Source organism: Periplaneta americana, chromosome 14, assembly GCF_040183065.1.
Source record: "Periplaneta americana isolate PAMFEO1 chromosome 14, P.americana_PAMFEO1_priV1, whole genome shotgun sequence".
Classification (NCBI taxonomy): domain Eukaryota; kingdom Metazoa; phylum Arthropoda; class Insecta; order Blattodea; family Blattidae; genus Periplaneta; species Periplaneta americana.
In genome coordinates, this window is record NC_091130.1 from 30,069,133 (window position 1) to 30,088,063 (window position 18,931).

General features: G+C 35.7%; 2 protein-coding genes across 2 annotated transcripts in view; both read left to right on the forward strand.

Moving 5' to 3' along the window:
- Gbs-76A (Glycogen binding subunit 76A) overlaps window positions 1–10,354 on the forward strand; it is a 159,646-nt gene extending 149,292 nt beyond the window's left edge. Inside the window, exon 2 of the mRNA XM_069845165.1 lies at window positions 3,646–10,354. Coding sequence (XP_069701266.1) covers window positions 3,646–5,841 — 2,196 coding nt within the window. The 3' untranslated portion in view covers window positions 5,842–10,354. The remainder of the gene's footprint in view (window positions 1–3,645) is intronic.
- LOC138713236 (probable tubulin polyglutamylase TTLL9) overlaps window positions 1–18,931 on the forward strand; it is a 616,516-nt gene that overhangs the window by 151,006 nt on the left and 446,579 nt on the right. The window lies entirely within an intron of this gene.

The following is an 18,931-nucleotide window of genomic DNA, read 5'->3' on the forward strand; positions in this document are numbered from 1 at the left end:
AAGCGCTTGGTTAACGTGAGAGACTCGAAAACTTTGATTCAATTTGGCAAATTAATTCGGCAGCTTTAATCATAAACCTCTTTACTATTTCTCCATCATTGAATTGATCCAAATCACAGGCGAGAAATTGCGTAACTAGCGAATAATATTCCATCACGTTGTCTACGTTTATTTTCTTGAATATTCTGGCGTTTCTCAAGATTACTTAATAGATTTGCACGTTCTCGACCTAAAATAATTTCAGAAAATCATATTTCGTTTTCTACGCACATTTGATAATTTTTTTATAAATTTCTTTTGGAAATAGTACGTACAAGCAACATTTAATTCCTCGTACCTTTTAATACAGTGTTTTTAAGGTATAATGTCTTATTTAGTATACTATGCAAATGTTAAGATCATAAATTTTCTTCGGAATAATACGAAAAATAACATTTAATTTGTCTTACCTTCTAATTCAGCATGTTCTTTATGACATAAGGAGTAATGTCGTTGTATATTAAATTTATTAATGCCTAATAGGATTTTCGAGAATAACATACATCGTATGTTCTCCCCTTCTAAACAGCAAAAAAACTCTTCCTCCCATTTCTCATGAAATAATCGTTTTCTAACGCGTACACACTGCTTTGATAATGCCTTATGCCACCACTGATATTGGTTATGAAACTGATATAGAACCTGCCCACGCCTAGGACCTACGTGAGTGAGGAACAGGGACTGTGAAGTTTTAACCTAATTTTAAAATTAACCATGCATTTAATTATAAAACGCGTAGTACAGTCGTGGACAAGTTATTAAACTAAATTAATTATATGTGCAACAAAGCTGTATTTATCGGCAGAAATAATGAACAAAAATGTATTTTGCACAGAAATAATGAACAGAAAATTGAATCTGGAGATTACTAATATTTTGTGAACATTCCCTTATTCTTTATTAACACGTTGATTTTGTCAGGGAGGCTGGAAACCAAAGTTTGACACTTTCTTTGAATATCGGCATCATTTAGCCAGACATCAGACAGTGCTTAAATGAGTCCATGTTTTGTTGTAAGCCTCTTTTTGTTCACTTTCTTCTTCAGTGTAGATCAAAGATTTTCAATTTTGTTCATGTCGGGTCTTCTTGCAGGTCATGGCAGAACAGACTGTTGAATATCTTCTGCAGTATATAATTAAAACACCAGTAGTACCAATATAGCCAGACAAAATATACTTAACCATTAGAAAAATATACCAGAAGATGTAGAAAATCATATTTACAGCAGCTGATTGTTGATATGACAAATTATATTATGTTTCCAAGAAAAACGTTTTAGTCTAATAATTTATCTACGTCTGTAGTTTTTTTTTTTTCATTTTATTGTATTCTATCGTCCCATACAATCTGCAGAGTTACACCACTTTCATCCTGTATAGCGTAGCGTAATTGACGTGATGTGATTTTTTTGTATCGTAACTGTTCGGATATGTACTGAACACAGATCACACATAGTGGCGCAGTAGAACGTCCCGGAGATGACATTTAATTGTTTACATGTTGACGATTTGCCAACAGCTAACTTGCTAACTAGAGCAGCATGTATTTTACACCTGTAAAAGAAGTGATTAGGATGACAATGTATATTTTAATTACTAGCTATGAAAGTCAGTTTAACTGGATAAATATAATACAGGGTGATTCACGCAGAATAGTAAATATTTCAGTGGTAGTAGTCTGGCGTATTCTGAGCAAAAAAGTTCATATAAACACGTGTACAATTTTAAATGGGTGTAGAGATACAGTTCAATTCAATTCATTTGTAAGTCTTTTAAGGATTCTGGTTATTGTATTGTGTTTCTGTTTTTTGGAGGAATTTAGATAAGGGCGCAAATAGCCATAGTAGTTGACGCGCCCTTTTGAAACCCCACTAACTAACTCAATTCAATTTATTTGGCCATTAGACATACCGTTTTAGGCTTCGTCACAGATACATTGAAAATCTTGTAATACATTTGAAAAGCACGAATATAAAAACACAGTAAAATGTAAATAACAATGAAAACATGAAATAATTTGAAGCTTTTAAATTAATGAAAACACTTCATCCTTAAGGGGTTAGGTATAGCTTACAGCAGTAAATATTCAATATTTTTTCCTCCATTACTGTATCTTGTACTGTGCAGTAATGAAAATTGGTATGTGTAAAACACTGTCCTTCTGCTATATTAAAAAAAATATTTTTACGATTTAAAGAAAATTATTTATATATATATATTTTTTCAAAATTCATAATGATGGTAGTTCACTGTGCAGTGATGAAGCGTTTACCTCATAACTCATGTTTACAAAATCATGCTCTTTCAACTACATTCCTTAATAAATAATATATATATTTTTTTTAATTTTGTGTTACAAGAAAATACTTGTATTTGACCATTTTTTAAATGAATTTATTTTTTATCAGACAATCTATCAAAAGTAGAGAAGTGATCTTTCATCATATTGTAGATATGACATGCATAAATACACACAAAAAATTTCATCACAGAAAGCTGGATAGTTTTTGAGTTATGTGAGAAAAGCTTCATTACTGCACAGTGAACTGAATTTTGAAGAAAAAAAATGTAAATAAATATTTGTTTCATATAGCAGAAGGACAGTGTTTTGCATATGCGAATTTTCATTATTGTACAAGATACAGTAATGGAGGAAAAAAATGTTGAATATTTCCAAAATTGTACTGCTGTAAGCTGTACCTAACCCCTTAAGTCATCTTTTATATTGCAAGAAAGAAAGAAAGAGAGTATGTTACTTATTTCTATGCAGTAGTAAAGCTACGCTTGTTGCATTAGCATTGGAAGGTGTATATAAATATTTAAAGAAAATAATCTGCCTTCAATGAGGGTGACCATAAAGATCCAGAATAAAAGCACTACAGAATAATTTAGAAAGACAGGAATTGTTTAGTAAAAAATTCAAAGAAATGCAAACCCAACACAATCATCAATGGCCAAAATATAAATGGTAATGTAATATTTGGATTGAATCCTTAAGAATATTCAACAAAATTTTTTGAATTTCAAAAAATCGGAGTCAGAGTGCTTTTAAAATATCACATGTGAATTTAGGGAGTGTGCCACGTGCACCAAACAGAAGACCAGAAACACTCCACTGACTAGTGGGGATGTTATATTTCTCACTTAAATAAGGGATGCAGGACTCATAAATGGATTTCTTCTCCTCATCAACGTGTTGTGCCTGCAGGGCATCCCTCTCGAACCGGATTGTAGGATCAAGGACTAATCCCTTAGATTGAGTCCTGTGGATGGCTACAATATCTGCTCTTCTGTTCGAATCTAAGGATGAAACGAAATTGATCTCCTCGTATACTTCCCATCCACGACGCTTGAGGACATCAGCAATACCGGTCCTGGCCTTATGGTGTCGAATTTTGCGTAGCAGCTCCGTTTTTCGACAGAATCCCGACACGTGACCAAGAGTCACATAGCCTGGTCACATAAATATGCATAATACAGTAGAGCAGATGAAGCGGCAGGAATGTTGAGAATTCGGCTTATTTCTGTGATCAGTTTTTGTTGTAACATCTTTATACCTCGCAATAAGAAAGTGAAATTACAATTAAGGTTGCGTTTTGTGTTGCAGGTTGCCGGGAGCGGTGCGGTACAGATGAACACCGAGCGCCCACACTGCGGTCTTGGTTCTTTTCTCCCCATGAGCTGCCGAGGTCGAGCCGAGGCTTTCGCCCGCCGCCTACAAAGCCGCTTGCAATCTCTGGGTCGCGCTGGATCCGGTGATGGCGCGACCGCCGCACCAGATGAAACCAGTTGGCTGACCAAGCAACCCGAGGTAACCAGTCACCAGCCCCGCCTCAGCTCGTCTTCCGAATCCGACATATACTTTGATTTCGACCTTGAGTGTGAAAGTCCTGGAAGCCCCGTTGAAGAAACAGTATGTTCGGAAACCCTTCCTGATTGCTACTTCAACAAAAACCGTGCACTTCATTGTCCTCCTAGAACTCAGCACTCATCGGAGTCAGGATGTGTGATGTCGCCTATCACGATGAGTGGGACATCTCCAGACAGCGACAGTTCCGACGGCCTATATTTCGATCCAGAGAACGTAGATACAGAAGCTTCCAACAGTTTTCATCCTGAGAAACATGAGTTCTGTCACGAAACATCTCCGGGTGCTGACGTTACTTATTCATCACAAACCAAAGTTTCCAACCACAGCAACGGAACAGGAGCAGATAATGAAGCGTACGGCAAGATGAATGGACATTTATTTGACCCAGTAGAAGATATCGGCAGTCGTGAAGTCGAAACCAGACGAGTTAGTAGGCGTAACTTCAGAAATGCGGCTGGTTTCAGAATTCCGAGTGAAGATAAGGTCGATTCATCAAGTGATTGCAATCTCAATACTGGCTCAACGAGTGAATGTAGTAATTTTGAGTCAGTCTCTAGAGAAGGTTCCCTTTCCGACGAATATTTTGAGTGTATCTCTCCCAAACAGGAAGCGACCTTGTCTGAGGAGTGTAAGACAATGTGTCTTCACGACAGTGGCTACCCAAACACTGCAGAGTCTTCCAGATGCAATTCACAAAATGAAACCTGCTATCCTGTGACAGAGCCCACAGAAACAACCGACTGCAGCCCGTTACACAATCATGAAACGAACGCTTCAGAAGCCTACAAAGTGCCAAATGGAGAATCTTGTCCAACTACAGAAAAATCTGTTGATATAACAGAAGAATCTCCTGTGTCTTCTCTTTCTCAAAGTGAAGAACATTTGAACACTTCCTCCGATGTTTGTGAAATACAACAAGCTGAAGAGCTCAGCAGCGAACAAGATAGCAATCTTGAGAATGTTGTTGACTCTTCGCAAGATACAACAATCACAGATTCACCTCAACCAGTGGTCCACGCCGAAAACGATTCTAGTTCTGATTTGTCGACTGATTCTTCATACAAATCAACACTGAACCGGCCTAGTAATCTTACGATTGAATGCTCAATTCAGATTGCGACTTTCGACACAACTGAAAGTGGAGAGACAACACAAACAACGAAAGCGCGATCCGATATCGATGGAGATGACGACGATTCAAGTCAATCTACGCCCCGAATTCGCCGGTGTTCCTCATTGAAAACGGGGAAAACACCTCCAGGAACTCCGGGACGTAAGAAGATTGTTCGTTTCGCTGACGTCCTAGGGCTCGATCTAGCCGATATTCGCACGTTCCTCGATGAGATACCTAAAGTACCCCGTTCGGCCTATGAGGATCTCCAATGTGAAGATATCTCTGACAGCGCGACATCGTCACTCACTGAAGCAACATTCTGTGAAATTCTGGCACCGCCATGCGTTGCCAAACCGGAACGTTGTCTAATTCCGATGTTCCAGCAACCTGGTGGGCAACCGGACTTCATGGACCGTATCAGGGAGGACCAAGTCTGTCTAGAAAACGCTGTGGTAACCGATGTTGTCTCATCCTCCATCTCGGGGACAGTGCGAGTTCGAAACTTGGACTTTCATAAGAGTGTGCATGTAAGGTACACACTGGACGGCTGGAAGACATTTGCTGACCTCCAAGCTACTTACGTCCAAAATTCATGCGATGGATTTTCCGACAAGTTCAGTTTCGTGCTGTATGCGCACACCGTTCAAGTTGGCCAGCGTCTCGAGTTTGCTATAAGATTCCAGTGTAAGGGTAGTCAGTACTGGGACAGTAATCGCGGCGCAAATTATGCCTTCCAGTGCCTCCCTCCTGCAGGCAATTCTTCTTATTCTCCTATCCCCTTAAGTCCAGACGAACACTTCTCCTCTTCATTCTACTAAACGGCAATAATTGTTAAAAAGTAATATTAATCACAGCTGTTTCTACCTCTGACTTTTCGATGTTTTTGTTCTAAATTTTTAGCATATGGAAAGACGATGTGTAATATATTGAGGCAGTATACGATAAGGATGATAAATACAGAGTGAGTATAAATGATTTCCCTGATTATGAAAATTATTTATGGACAAACGATTGAACGTAGAAAAATTATATATAATAGCAGTATATGGAGAAACTCTCCAAGTTTTTAAACATACCTTATAGGTGCTTGATATGGGCTTCCCTTGTGACCCTGCGGACATCAAGCCGGTAGTTCAATTCATCCCACACACGGTTAAGTGTATCCATATCAATTGCAACGATGTTGTTGATGATGTAGGTGCATAGCTCTGGCAAATTTTCCGGTAATGGAGGTACAAAAACAGATTCACCCCCACAGGTAGAAGTCACACGGTGTTAAGTCAGGGGAACGTGGAGGCCAGGACAAGAGCTGTATGTCGTCTCTCCTCACGCGACCAATCCATCTGTTTGGCAATCGGTCGTTCAGGAATGTCCGGACTTCGTTGTGGAAGTGAGGTGAAGCGCCATTTTGTTGCTATATGAAATCAGCACTATCACTCTCCAGCTGTATCATCAGCCACTCTTCTAACATGTCCTAATACGGTGAGTTCGAGAAAAAAGAAAAGGCCGTACACCTTGGACTTGGAAAGTGCAACGACAAAGACGACATGCATCTCTTGTCCTGGCCTCCACGTTCCCCTGACTTAACACCGTGTGACTTCTACCTGTGGGGGTATGTTAAAGACTGTTTTTGTATCTCCATTACCGGAAAATCTGCCAGAGTTACGCTCCCGCATCATCAACGCCATCGCTGCAATCGATATGGATACACTTAGCCGTGTGTGGGACGAATTGAACTACCGGCTTGATGTCTGCAGGGACACAAGTGGAGCCCACATTGAGCACCTATAAGGTATGTTTAAAAACTTGGAGAGTTTCTCCATACACTCGTATATTTAAATTTTTTTTACGTTCAATCGTTTGTCCACAAATAATTTTCGTAATCAGGGAAATCATTTATACTCACGCTGTACAGTGTATATGAACGCGTTGCCGTTTTCTTTTATTTTCGAAACGTTTCGTATTACTCATTAATGTTTAAAGATAAATTAATGCTATCGTTATCTTCAATTTGATGATCGTTAATGATGTATAATAAATGTCTGTGGTTTCTTTATTGTTGCGCGTTTGGACAGTAAGACAAGAAACACATGACAACTGCTTTTAGGTGTTTAAATAACATTTTTTATTGAAAACTATAATCATTTATCATCGTGTAGATATATTATGACCCGTTGTTACATTACATTTGAGTATTCTGAATAAATAGCAATAAACTTATAGTTCGAAATATTTTAATAAAAAGCTTATAAGAAATCTGAATATATTCTTTGCTTAAAATATTTCTCTAAAGATGTCTCTTATTTTAAACTTTCCCGTTACAAGAAAAATCTATTAAAATATTCTGTATTACAAGTAATAGTATAGACATTGCGTTCAGCTCTATGTTAAATTTTATTATAATATACCCATTAGTTATTAAATGAGTGTTTATGACCGTTTTAAGGAAGCAACTTTTAATTATTGTCCAAGGATAATATTATTTTAGCTATTGCATTTCTATTTACAGTGAAAGAATTTCTTGTGGCCCCTTTTACATCATGCAGGATATTTCAGAATAATTTGTGTTTGTTAGCGAGAAACGAGATTTAAAACAAATCAGAAAAAATAGCATAAATTACAAATAAAAGTAGTTGATTTCTTAAATAGTTCAGGTTTGGTTATGTCACGTACCTGATCATTCTATGGTTTCGATTTATTTACTGAATACTTATTGCTGTTTTTACATTGTTTCCTTTAAATTTCTTAATTTTGAATATATTGTTGCATTTTGCTTTTGTTATTTGATACGAATGGCAAAGGTAAATTCTTCATGTGAAATAATAAATGATAATACGAATTTTTTGGAATGCAAATTGACAAGTTCAAATATCAGAATCGCTGAATGTCTTTAGAGCTAGATTGTGCATTCGTGATCCATTAAACTGATCTGCAAATTCGTGTTTTTCTTTTTCTCGAGTTGTGCTTCAAATCGCTAAGCCACTTTAACTGGAATATTATAACTGTTCATAAATATGTCAAAGTAATATACAGAGTAAACCGTAAGTAATGTCATTAATTTTAGGGGGTTATTCTTTGAAATATTTTAAATGAAGAAGTGGGGAGAGGATGGTATTTTTAAAAACTTTTTTCCTATTTGGTGTAAAATATTAATTTTTTTGTATGTAGAGAGCTCATAGCTGTAGCAACTCAAACCAAAAATAAATATTTTGAAAAAAAAATTATTTGGGAGCCCAGAATTGAAAAAAATATACCCAATGCAGGATTTTACTAAAATCGATATATCTAAACCATTTTTAAAGGTAGATTCATCCAGGTTTTTGCAATGTACTTGCAAAAGCATGCTCTACAAACTGGCTGTAACAGAATTTTGATATTAGTCCCTACGTTTTTAAAATAAACAATTAAAATTTAATAATTTTCTGATTTCCTTTCTTGCAAACAAGCGGACTTAGTTTTAAAATGAAATCAATTAACAAGATTCTTTTACAGAGAAAAGTTTCCTAATAGTCTAAAGAATGTGTATTCTAAATTTCATGTATGTATCTTTAATAGTTCAGAAATTATATCTATTTTTGTCTGGCAATGTAGTAAAAAAAATGAAGTTACCATAAACCGATAAAAGGGGGTGAGTGATTTAAAAATCCATAGCGCAGGAAGTTTAAAAATGGCGTCTCAACATCCGATAAGGGCACAAATACCCACGAAATGTTATGCAATGCATTCCACACATATCAAAGGGTATTTTAAAGATTTTTTTTTTTTTTTGAAAATTCAGTTTACCGGAAACAACAATAAAATGGGGCGAGTGATTTAAAAATCCATAGCGCAGGAAGTTTAAAAATGACATCTCAACATCCGATAAGGGCACAAATACCCACAAAATGTTATGCAATGCATTCCACACATATCAAAGGGTATTTTAAAGTTTTTTTTTTGAAAATTCAATTTACCGGAAGCAACAATAAAATTGGACAAGTGATTTAAAAATCCATAACGCAGGAAGTTTAACAATGGCGTCTCAACATCTGATAAGGGAACAAATACCCACAAAATATTATGCTATGCATTCTATACGTATCACAGGGTATTTTAAAGAATTTTTTTTTAATTTGCTCATTTTTCACCAAAAATACCATCCTCTCCCCTTAATATAATTTTCCTCGTTTTCTGCCTCCTTTTTTTTTTTTTTTTAGATAAAAACTGTTTTATATGAAACTTTTATAACGTGTTTTGGAAAAACCATTTATTTAATTTCCAATATGCTCAGTCAATTTAACAGAGCAGTGTAATATGATAATAATGAGTGAAAGAATTTTAAATTTGTCCTTTAAATGTGCAGAAATTTGATCCGAATAAATGTAATCTTTCGGTCTGAAAAATAACTTTAAAATGTTACATTGTTCAGATCAAATTTCTGCACATTTAAAGGAAAAAATAAAATTCTTTTAATCATTATTACCATAATACACTGCTCTCATAAATTGACTGAGCATATTGGGAATTAAATCAATGGCTTTCCCAAAATACGCAATGAAATATTTCATATAAAACAATTTTTATTCCGAAAAGAAAAATATCTCAAAGAATAACACCCTGAAATTAATGACATTATTTACGGTTCACTCTTTATTATTCGTGTATCTATAGTGGTAGACATATTATTCACGTTTGTGCCACGGCTAATAAAGAAGTAACTTACGACAAATTTTATGCTGATACACATCAGCATTTAATAAGAGATGTGAACTCTATTAGACTTAAAAATATTACATCAAAATATAATTCTAAAATACTGAACTAATAGGCCTATAGTTCAAGTAAAAGTATGGGTAAAAAATGAGTGATAATGTAAATACATAAATCTTTTTAGGTTGAACGACCAGAAGGTCGACAGCCGAAAGTCAATTCCACAGGTGTTCAACTTCTCAGGGTGTAAGTGCGCTATCGCAAACCACGCTTATTAAAACATAGTCTTTCTAATTTCTTCCACCAACTATCAATCTCATCCCAAGTCATGGATAGGATTGATATTTGTACTTCTGTCGGACAGTAAAATGAAAATTTTAGGTCTCAATAGAGTCATTTTCCTGGTAATGTTATAAACCTTTTCCAGCTTCCAATTTATTACATTAAATTTAATTTCAATTCAAGTACAGTAAAATTCTTCGTATCCGGCACCCAAATAACCGGCAATACCAAAACAACGGCACTTTTGCCTAGGCCAAAAAAATAGTCGTTCATGCGTAAGAGAAGAGTGTGACGAAAATGTGAGTGGTTTTCGTAGATCGCACATGCCGCATATTGTGTTTATTCTTTAGGCGTGAAAACCCTGGAGTAGAGGGTAGCATCGGTAATGTCACTTGGACCTTACTATCGCCTCATCACAAACAATGCGAAATAGTACCGGCACAGTCTATTGTACCTATACTAAAAGCTAGGTTATGAACCGACTAAACAGGAAGTAGTTGGCAGGGCGGGAGGAAAGTGCGGGTTAGAGGGGTAGTCTGTGCAGTGATGACACGTTGAGTGTGGGGGGGTTGGAGGGGAAAAGAAGAACGGAGCTTTTCATTGGACCTCACGTGAAAATGTCGTCTGCTAACGAAAATCTGGCAACGGAATCACGGAGACAATGTAGCCAAACTTCCCAGTTCATTTGCAGTACCACGTGCATTACGAGTCGCATTTCGTACCAGCGTCATTAGCTCGTGCTTTCTTAAAACAGTATTTTAATTACTAATATTGTTGATAGTGTTATCGAGAACTATATACAGTAGCTATTTTAAACATATCGGTGACAAACGCTGAATACGCTTTAAATCTCGCGCCACTATGTGGCAACAGAGCTCAGAAAGAGAGCAACAGAACTTTGCTTCCGGTTTAGTCGGTTCATAACCTGGCTTTTAGTAAACCTAGTACCCTCATCACCTCAAGCTTCGTGACCTATATATTAGACTGTAGTCTTTATAGTGCGACGTTGGCTACACTGCTGTTCACGTCACATGACTCACATGACCGCCATTTAAAATTGTCATATGGTTACGAAAGCTTTTAGTATTTTTACGCTGTTATGTATTACTGTACTACAATAATTATGAACTGATGAATGTACATTACCGTATTCAGTACTAGAAATAAATATGGTACGTATTTCAAAACTTTATTTTTAATTATCTATACGAAAATTACTAAATTTCAACATAGATTTTACATAACCAATAAACGTATTTTCCAATTATCCGGCAAAATCAGTTATCCGGCACTGGCTTTGTCCCACAGTTGCCGGATACGAGGAATTCAACTGTATATTGATGCACGTGTTACGTTCTGCAGTTTTATCATTAGTTCGTAAATTGAAGAGTGGATATAAAAAAGACTATAAGTGCCCAATAATTAGTTAAAAAAAGAGTTAATGTCCCTGGCTCAATCCACTAAGAAAATTATAAGTCCCATTGTAATTTTATTTAGACCCTAGAAGCGTAGATGTGTAAAACGTATGTATGACATTACATTGCTGTAGAATTATAGAGGATTCCACGTTAAGAAAAAAGCATTGAACATTTGGGGGGGCTGTTCCATCAACTCTGTGGCTGGGAGGAAAAATGTCTTAAGTAAAAATGTTATACTTTTCAAGAGAGCAGTAGAAAGATTGAAATTGGTGTTAATTATAGAATTTTTTTAATTAAGAGGGTTTTCCTGGACATTATTTGTTTATAGTTCTTCTAAAATAGGTAATGTTGCTCATTTAACAATTTTCTTGATTATTTCCAAAAATAGACTAGAATCCAAACTGAGTAGAAGGGACTATTTAAATATAAGGCCTTTTTCATGTCAAAATAAATGAGAAATGTAAATTGTTAGGAATGCAAACTGGGTCTTAAACAATTATAGGACTGTTTACCCTGATGTTTAAAGTCTAAAATGAAAGGGCATCAGTATGTGATAAAATGGCTAAAATACAAGTTAGACCTTTTTAATAGGGAAGCATGGAAAGTAAACATGGTTTGTAAGGAATAAAGTATTAAATATTCTTAAGTCCTTTATTCTATGTGTGCTCAATTCAAAAAATACTTAGGACATTTGGTAACGCTCTATAAATCCAGACGTTAACCGTTTTACCAGATTGCAGAGAATTGCTTCCGCTTTCAGAATATATAAAAATCTCATTTTCACAAAAAATTGACTTAAGACCTTTTTCATCCCGGCCACAGAACTATTTAGAAGTCTTTTCTTGAGAATTGGGAATTAATTCCGTGGCCGGGAGGAAAAAGGTCTTGAGTCAATTTTTTGTGAAAATGAAATTTTTATAATATAAAAAGGAATAAAGTATTAAAATAAATATTCGTAAGTCCTTTATTCGATTCGAAAAGTACTTAGACATTTGGTAACGCTCTGTAAATCCAGTCAGGAGTCTTATTTGACTTTAATCGTTTTACCGGACTGTAGAGAATTGTTTCCGCTTTCAGAATATATAAAATTCTCATTTTCACAAAAAATTGACTCAAGACCTTTTTCCTCCCGGCCACAGAATTAGTTTTCTTTAATTCACTGAACACAATTTCATGGAAAACTATATCGATTTCATGTGCTAAAATATTGTTACACCTCTGGAGTTCCTAACAAACAACAATAAAATGATTAGCCATCTGCTCGTAGCTGAATCGAACTAGATCACTAGATGAGAGAAGAAAATGTAAATAATTGGCAATGTATGCTGATGACACTGTCATCTTCAGCCGAAAAATAAACATATTATCTGCATATAGAGCTGTACAGAAACATCTTCAGTTAATAGATAAGTGGGCAAAAACCTGGAAGATTAAAATAAACAACATGAAATCAAACGCTATTATCTTTACTAAATGTCGACCAGTGCCACCACCACAGCTAATGCTCCATAAATTTAGAATAGCATATGTACAGAAAACTAAATATTTGGGCATTCTGCTTCACCCACGTCTAAATTGGAAAGATCATATATTAAGAAATAAGTATACAGCACTGAATCGCCTGAAACTCATACCACTTCTATTAAGTGTAAATTTATCCTTGAAATGTAAAATGACATTATACAAAGTGTACATACGCAGCCAAATGACATATGCAGCTCCTGCGTGGGGGTTTGCTCCCCGAACTACTATGCATCACTTGCAGGTTGTTCAAAATAAGGCATTACGAATTATCGGTGGATATGATTTTTACACAACTCAAGTTCAAATGCATGATGACCTTGAAATATCAACAATACCTGAATATATCAAAATAGTTTCGAAAACCTTTTACCATATTGCCAAGGAAAAGGAAAACAAATATATCTCAAATCTTGGAAATTATAATGCTGCAATGTACCACAAACACAGGACTCCAAAACATATTTTAATGTAAAATAGTACAGCAGTAACTTATATTTGAGTTGCTGTGCATGATGAATTGACTATAATACTCTAGAAAAAGAATAATTGTCAAGGCTTACATGAAGCCGGAACAATCATAATACCACAAATGAAGAAGGTCGTCGTCGAAAATGTAAATAGTAACTTAGGAAATGTAGAACTGGCTGTAGCGAATTACAGAGCATACAATTTTTGTCATAATGAAATTCGCATTTACTCACCGCCTGCTTGAACACATCTGATGGCTGCTTATCTGCCTCCTCATAAGACCATTCTAACAATACTTACGCTGAAATGGTAGGTGGCAGCACCAAATATACTATGGTCTTCGTCAGTATTTTAAGAACAAAAATAATAACGGAACCTTACACGTTCCATAAAATGTTCTACTAATAGTTAATTTACAATTTTAACTTGAAAACTGCTTTTAATCCTGTCACATAGCAGCTTTTGTAGCTGAGGAACTCAATGAATAGAAAAAAAATTGTCGCTAGATGGCAGCTCCTGTCACTGAAATCGCTTGTGGATATAGGCATAGATTATGTTTGACCATTGAATGAGCAGGCAGTAGAAGAAACTATCGGATGCGTGGATGCGTTCGAGGAGGCGGTGTATTTGCATAAACAAAAAGTCAAAATAGTAGCGATAACGCTATTCGATTATTAATACGGCTTAATGTACGAGTGGCCCTAAAATAATCATGGGTCGTTGAAGTAGCTTCTTTGTCAGTGCCTATAATTCTATTTTTGGTGTCACAGCTGTGATTATGTTCTTGGCCCTTTGAAATACGATTATCATCTCAAAGTTACAATATAATGTACACATACAATTTATTTTCTAGCCACTTTTCAAATATTACGTAGAGATGTGTACAGTATATTTATGTACCCTTACTTCTGTGTTCTGATCATTAAGTAGCGATTCAAAGTATATACTAAATGTGTTGAGAGCAATATTTTTTAAAATATTGTTGCGAAGTAATTCTTTATTTTTAAGAGAGTTAAACGTTAGATGTAGGATGATACAGTCCCTATATTAGGATCTCTGTGTTGTCGACGTTGAATTCGGATTTAATAATGTTGACATTTCATCACTGTCTTTACAATAATCATGTCGGTTCGTCCGAAAATGTTAATTGTGTCGTCAATATTGTTCTGTAGATATTGTGGGAGATGTTGAAATCAGTGGCGGTTCCTCGGAGGAGGAAAGGGAGGAACGTCCTCCTCACATTTTCTCTTCTTTTGAAAGTAAATACCAAATAAAATATGTGCCTTGAAATTCAAGGAAGATTCGATAATTTTTAAGTTCTCAGCTATAAGAAAACCTCGGTTGAACGAGTTTTAAACGACGCGCACTCATGTGCTGTTAGAAAACTGTGAGAAAAATGCGAGATTGTTTGTGTGGAGGAAAGCCAATCCATTCCTCCTTTACTGCAGTTAACACACATAGACAACAGCGCACTAGCGGCCAGAGAAAGAAGCAGAGTTTTAAAGCAAGTAAATGAACGGTGAGGGAGGAGATCCTCCTCTGAATCAGCGCATGGGCGGGAAATAGAAACCGACTGGTCGTGGAGCAAGCTCGCTACCGCTGCCATCTAACGATGTTGCATTCAACCAGACTATAACACATCTAGGAGGAGACACAATAAAAACAGTTTTAACGCAAAGCTATGAAACACACCATATAAACTTTTTTTTAAATTATAAATCAAAAATATTATTCATTGCACTTTATATATGCTACTATGGTTGGTTTGAAACTTTCAAGATTGATTTGAAAGTTAAAGTTGGATTTATATAAAACAAAGAGGAAGTAGTTAGTTCTACGTTAGTATCGCAGATCTTTTTGGCCTCTGAAATTCACTTCCATTCATTGTCTTCTAGACAGGGCAACAGCCAAGTTGTCAGTTTTGTACAAATACATTTGAAATTGAAAGTAGGTACTCCCAACTGCATTATTTTTAACATAAAAAATTAATCGGCCACCGGCAGCTTTGAACAATAATGGTAGTATGACTTTACAAGAAGTAATATTCTTCAAAAGCATGTGATACTGAACTTGTAAAATGTAGGTGGGTGCAGTGTTGTCGCTTTCCTCAGATTATTTCCCATTTCCATTTCCATAAAACGGTTCCAGTTACGTGTTAGTAGCTATAATCTCTTCCAATACGTGTGATGCTGTAGTGTGCTCGAAAAATGCCGCGAGGTTGTGAATTTCCTTGTAATTGTTAATTTGCGCAATTATTCAACAATGAATGGAAGTGAAAACATAATATATTTTGGAAAATTTAGGAAACTCAGTTTACAAGAACAGATTATTGCTATACAGAAGGGAAGGCCAACCCCAACACTACCTGGTCTTACATGTATGCATGTAGGCTAATTTGTAGCATGTTTCAATCAAGAAGGTGTCATTTCGTGCTGTTAACTTCTTTCCTCCTCTTAAGAAATATGCAGGAGCCGCCACTGGTTGAAATGAAATATCAATAAAATGTGCCATACCATTTATTTTAAAGTCATAAAATATATTACGGTTTGTGAAAATCATAAAACGTAGCAAATGTAGCAAATGTTTAAACTTACAGATTGAAGATTTTGGTAGGATAAATGTACTTCACACTGAACTCTTATCTCGACATTAAACTTCAATTATAAAACGTGTTCCTATATTAAACGTGTTTTAAAACCAGCTTTTTTTAGTTTGGTATTTAGTTTGTCTTATTTACTGTATATAAAATTGTTCGTGTAGCAACTGAATGAAATAGATAGACGTTGATAATGGGTTTCCGAACATCAGCATACGAATGATAGATGCGCTGGCTATCTTTGTAGCCAGTTTGGTAGAATATTGTACAATAATTAGTATAAAATATTGCAAATAAATGCATATAAATATATCCAGTTTAAAAAAATGAAACAATTTTATTGTAAACCTTATTTTATTCACTATAATCGTATCAGGAAGGAGTGTGTTTCTTGAAATTCTAAATAATTTTTATTTTTTATATGTCTGAAGAAAAATAAACATTGAGTACAAATTTCTTTTAAATTTTAAATTAAATGTGCAGCCTATAAGCAGCGATGTCAAAAGCGGAGCACGTGAATGACCTCCAAACCCTATCCGAGCCGGGGGCCGGGTATCGAACCCTGAGCCTTTGGCTGAGCGCTCTACCGACTGAGCTACCCAGGAACTACGAGTATACCAGATCTTGCCTCATTAACGAAAGTCAGATTTGTATAATACACGTCGTTAACATAAAACAACGATTTAAGTCGCACAGAAAAGGTGTGCACTCAATGCTGAATGTTTGACATCTTAACCCACTTGAGGTATGCGAATATAAAAGGGAATAATTTTACTGAGGCGAGATCTGCTGTAGTTTCTGGATAGTTCAGTCGGTAGAGCGTTGGTGCGCTCAGCCAAAGGCCCAGGGTTCGATGTCCGGCCTCAGAACAATTTTTGCCTTGAAATTATTCATGATCTGAGTTAAATGCAGTCCAGACGTATTAATTTGTCATCCCAGCTGTTCATTTAAGAGATTTATAGTGAAGTAAGAGTAGCTTCAATTGGTTTTCATGTATAACAAGATGTTTTTCTTGTATTCTGAATGAAACAATCTAGAAGTACACAAATAAAATGTATAATAGTTCAATTCTAATAAACGGGAGTTTAAATAAATTAAGTGCGTCTGTTTATTAAATGTAACGACAAATTTATTGACACGATAAGGAAGAATTGCTTAAATCTAGTATGAGAATTCTATCTAAGAGTCTGTAATCAATGTTTTTTTTATATACAGAGTGTCCCATTTATCTTGTGCACTTATTACAACTTTTTTGTTTGAATAGATATTGGAATTTTTGTTTTTGAGCGTTATGTTAGAACGAGGGGCTAACATGAGTGTGGAGATTTTGTGCATGTAACTACATTATGGTACAAGATACACGTGACATCAATTTTTCAAATAGCACTACATACTTTAATCGTGTTGCATTGATTACACACATTAAGACGAGTTCAAAAATATATCACAATGTCGCCTTCCTAATCAATAACAACAAAACGAAACAAAAACGAACTTACAATGTGATAATGTGTGCTTTGAGAGTCACAGAAGATGTTCCAAATGGTGACCATTCACATTAATGCATATTCGAAGGCGTTCCCCGAAAGACCGTATGACTTCCCTGCACGTTGCTGGCTGAATGGACACACAAGCCTGTCGAATGAGTTGCTGCATGTCGTCTGGTGTTGTCAGAATGCTCTGGTACATACTATCCTTTACAGTTCCCCACAGGAAGAAGTCGACTGGCGACAGGTCCGGAGAACGTGCAGGCCACTATACGTGGATTGTGGCGTCGACAGTTGTTGTGGTTTGTTTACATGTTAAGACAGAAAATACACAACACACGACGTGTACGGACGTCTGTCGTCTTTCGTTTTGTGTAAGTTAATGCACAAGATGAATGGGACACCGCAACAAACGGCACATTCTGATGTCATTCATTCTGCATTTTGTTGTTGTTATTGATTGGGAAGGTGACATTGTGATACATTTTTGAACTCATCTTAATGTGTGTAATCAATGTAACATGATTAAAGTACGTAGTCCTATTTGAAAAATTGATGACGTCACGTGTATCTTGTACCATAGTGTAGTTACATGCACCAAATCTCCACACTCATGTTAGCCCCTCGTTCTAACATAACTGTCAAAAACAAAAATTCCAATATCTACCCAAACAAAAAAGTTATAATAGGTGCACAAGATAAATGGGACACTCTGTGTATATAGGTAAAAGTGTTAAATTCTTTAATAATTGTATACCATATTGAACATCAATTCAAACGTCCTTCCTTTCCTATGTAACTTAAAAGTGTAATTCTGAAAATATAGTCCTCCATTTTCTTTATTCAGTAACCGGTTTTATTTCTTTTAGATATTGAGTGAAGATTTTTTAATCTTTATTTAACGATGATGTATCACCTACTAAGTTACCTAGCGTCGATGGAATTAGTGGTAACGAGATGGTACTATGTGGCGAGAGGAGACCGATATGCCATGAAATTACCTAATGTTCACTTAAATCTCGGATAAAACACAAGCAGGTAATCAGTCCAAGTAGGAACTTCCATCTTACAGTTAATTCAGCAATATGGTTCAACCTACAGTGCCTTTATTATATATACAGGGTGATTCAAAAGTCGCGCGACATAGGACATCTCCGTTATTAATGTAAGTACAAAAAATAGTTTCAAATAAAGGTTTTAGATATTGGTACGTGTAGTTCATGTGCAAAATTTGAAGAAAAGCTTAAGAGCCATTTTTGAGAAAAAACACAATTTATTAATTACGGCTCGCGAACCAAACCACATTTCTAATTTAAGTTTCGTACCAACCAGAGATGTGGCACCTCAGTTTTGGATGCGTTTTCCATAACCAAACTGGTACTTTACTTGAAAAGCGAACATGTTTGTTGCAATTTTCTCAAAAATGGCTCTTACGATTTTCTTT